At 42.3% G+C, this 3,694-nt stretch overlaps 1 protein-coding gene across 1 annotated transcript; it reads right to left on the bottom strand.

Annotated features, from left to right (window-relative positions):
• Positions 1 to 2,240: 2,240 nt before the first annotated feature.
• Positions 2,241 to 2,470, bottom strand: LOC127209324 (thymosin beta-10). Its single transcript, XM_051168917.1, has one exon. The coding sequence runs from the start codon at positions 2,393 to 2,395 to the stop codon at positions 2,261 to 2,263; it is 135 nt and encodes a 44-aa protein (XP_051024874.1). The 5' UTR covers positions 2,396 to 2,470; the 3' UTR covers positions 2,241 to 2,260.
• Positions 2,471 to 3,694: the final 1,224 nt, after the last annotated feature.

The following is a 3,694-nucleotide window of genomic DNA, read 5'->3' on the forward strand; positions in this document are numbered from 1 at the left end:
GACTGCTGCCCACGTGTGTATGCTCCTTTGTGCTGGGTGAAGTGAAGGCACAAAGCGTTCTGACTTCAGTTTGTCCTCTTTAAAGAGCATAATTGTGTACAATACAAATTGTTTAAAGTTACCCCAGAGCTGGAGAATGGCATTGCAGGCTTGGCTGGGAAGTACCAGCTGCATTTCTATTCATTTTAAAAACTACAATCTTTTTTTATTTTAGAAATTGAAATACATATTAATTTTTAAATAAGGGGGAAAGCCAGTAAGACAAATCATTTGTTGTTGTTTGTTTGTTTGTTTGTTTGTTTGTTTTTCGAGACAGAGTTTCTCTGTGTAGCCTTGTCTGTCCTGGACTCACTTTGTAGACCAGGCTGGCCTCAAACTCACAGTGATCCGCCTGCCTCTGCTTCCTGAGTGCTGGGATTAAAGGCATGTGCCACCACACCCAGCTTAAGACAAATTCTTAACACCCAGAATTAATTCCTGGCATGTTATCCATTTTATATATATAGAAACTATGTATTTTTCTAATATATGTGTATATATTTATAAATGATATAAGTGATAATACATTTTTTATTTTTTATTTTTTAAAAAGTTCATTATTAAGACAGTTGTTCTTTGTGGGACCCTCCGAATACAACTTCTTCCTTATTCCTGAGAAGTCAGCAGCATTGTGAAGTTCGGATGTATACTTTAAATAATTCTTAAGTGCATATTTACTTGCCTAGAAACATACAGTGGGTAGAGCTTGATGGTGCAAGCCTGCAAAACCAGCACTTGGAAGTGGAGTTAGGAGAATTGTTCAAAGCCATCCTTGACTGCTTATGGGTTTGAGGCCAACCTGGGCTAAGGGAGACCCCATCTCAAAATAAAAACAAACAAACCAACAAACAAAGCGATGACGTCTTTACGTATGTGAATGGCAACACAGTTTTCTATAATGTTGCCACTCCGCATTTCTGAGCTCTGTACATGTTGATATAGAAGTCATGAGGCACCCGTTTTATGAGCTCTTGCACGACTATGCCACATTTAATTATCCACTCCTTTGCTGATGAATATTTAGGGTGTCCCCAGTCTTTCATACTTCTAATTATGATAAAGGACTACATTGTTTGTTGCATCTGTACAGATACTCCGCTGAAAAGATAACTCTAGGGCACAGAGTGTGACATTCTTCTGCGATACTGGGGCCTAGCAGTCATGTCCAGTTGTGTGCCATTCAGAACCCACCACTGAGTGTTTGAAGCCTTCATCCTGCCTCCACCAACACCAGCTCCTACCGCCCACCTGTAAACACTGACGTAGCCATTTCCGTTTGTGCTCCCCTGATCACTAATGAGGCCCATTGCTCTTTATTGAGCTGCAGGACACCTGAATTTCCAGATTTTGTGAAATCTTGAATATGTCACTGCTCCTTTGTGTTCTATGTGATTGATTTTGGGGGCTCAATGTAATCCATGGTCAACACTCTTGTTCATAAGGCAAGCATTTGCTCCCTGTTGTGCAGCTGACTTTTAACCTTTTTGTGATTTATTTTGTCATGATGAAGTTTTAGAATTTCATGGTGGCTCCTAAGACATCGCTCATTCTTATTGAACTGACTACAAGTCTTATGGAACCTTCCAGGAGACATGGAACTAATTTATGGCCTCCTGATTTATTGGTAGATTAATATTTCTGAAAGAATAAATGTTTCTCTTGTGCATATTTATAGCCTTTTCCTTAAGGAACAAAGTTCGTTTTTTGTGTCATGAAATGCTGTGCTATGGAGGTAACGATTTTGTGATATCAAATAATAAAATGTAGACAGTGGAAAGAGCCTTGTAATGGATTTTAAAGCAAGAGTTGAGTAGCTTTTCATTGCATCCTCTTTGCAGTTGTTTGTTCGTGGTGCTTCCTCTTGGAATTTTTTTTTTTATACATTATTGGGATCCGGTATCTATAATTACACTGAGATGAATTTCATGTTTGAAAGTATTTATTTTTTATTTTTTATTTTTTGCCACGAGGTGTTTTATTTTCATCAATCATACAAATAATTTTCTATAATATCCCAGGGCAAACCGGTGAAATTTGGCGGTCTGATTATAGTAGGGGGGGTCCCGCTTCAGAGACCCGCGGGCCTGTGCCATCGGCGCCGAGTGCCTGGGTTCACAGTGCCCCTTGTGGCTCGCGTCTATCTTGCAGGTGGTTCTTCCTCTGCATCATGAGGGGGGTCTTGGGGATGACGAGGTGGGGTGGGGTAAATCCTCCTAGGCTTTTAGGAAATTTCACTTCTCTTTTCCTGTTCAATGGTTTCTTTGGTCGGCAGGGTGTTCTTCTCCTGCGTCTCGGTTTTCTTCAGCTTGGCCTTATCAAAGCTGGCGATTTCCCCCATGTCCGGCTTGTCTGCCATTTTCTTGCAACCCGTGAAGTCTCGCTCCGAGCTCGCGCTCCAGGTGCTCCCACTCGCGTTGCTGCAGCAAGAGACCGAAAGTATTTTAAATACCATCTTTCTTCAGACTAAAATCACAGCCGACTAGAGTCACTTCACCAACCTCAAATCCCAGCTCTCCTACCTGTCACATGGGAATAGGCAAGCCCCTGCAACTTGTCTGTTTGTTTTCTTATCTGTAAGATGGGCAGTAATGATGCAAACTTCCAGGGATTGCTACAACAGCTAAAGGGACTGTGACTCCTTGGAGCATCCCGAGCAGTGCCCCAGGATGGCAGCAACACACCACAGAGGCCACAGTATTTGCCTATCTGGTGTCTTCAGAGTCTCATAAATGAGAAGAAACAAACTTAGTGCCCTCTGGGAAGTGTATTTAGTTAAGGTGTAGCCATCATTGAGTGTCCTTTTATGTCACCAGTGATGTGGGAAAATCAGCCCTGCTGGGTGAAGCTGACCCACACTAGGCTTCTTTCACAGATAGATCCATTACACACTCCCAGCCATGCAGGCTCAGTGCTTTCAAACACAGTAAATGGAAAAATGAAGAAAGCCCTGGAGGGGGGGGAGGGAAGAGAGAGAGAGAGAGAGAGAGAGAGAGAGAGAGAGAGAGAGAGAGAGAGAGAGACTGACTGACTGTGTGTCTGTGTATCTGTATGTGTTCGTATATGGAGAGAGGGAAAGAGAGCTGTCTCTCTAGCCCTTCACACATGACATTGTATTGTATAGCTCTCTGAGTAAGATGCATTCAGCTTCACCTCTCCCTCTAGCCAGCAAGTGCTGTGGAGCCCCAGGCAGTATATGCATTTCTCATCAGGTTATTGGCCATTCTTTTCTTGTTGCCTGATAACTGACAGCTAATAATTGTATATCTTCTATATTCGTGATATGATAATAGTTTTGAGTTGCTGGTAATTAAATTACAGTAACAAATGTGCTACCTCCTGTGCTCACTTTTTTGTTTTGTTTTGTTTTGTTTTTTGTTTTTCGAGACAGGTTCTCTCTGTGTTAGCCCTGGCTGTCCTGGATTCACTTTGTAGACCAGGCTGGCCTCGAACTCACAGCGATCCGCCCGCCTCTGCCTCCCGAGTCCTGGGATTAAAGGCGTGCACCACCACGCCCAGCTTCTCACTTTTTTTTTTTTTTTTTTTTTAGGTTTAAAACAATTTTAAGGTTTAAAACACTTTTTATCAGCTTTTAAATCTACTCTACCCTAGCACTTCAGTTCTCATCCTGTGCAGCGGAGCGCTTGAACGCGTTCCT

This window comes from Acomys russatus, chromosome 26 (assembly GCF_903995435.1).
Source record: "Acomys russatus chromosome 26, mAcoRus1.1, whole genome shotgun sequence".
In the NCBI taxonomy this organism is placed as follows: domain Eukaryota; kingdom Metazoa; phylum Chordata; class Mammalia; order Rodentia; family Muridae; genus Acomys; species Acomys russatus.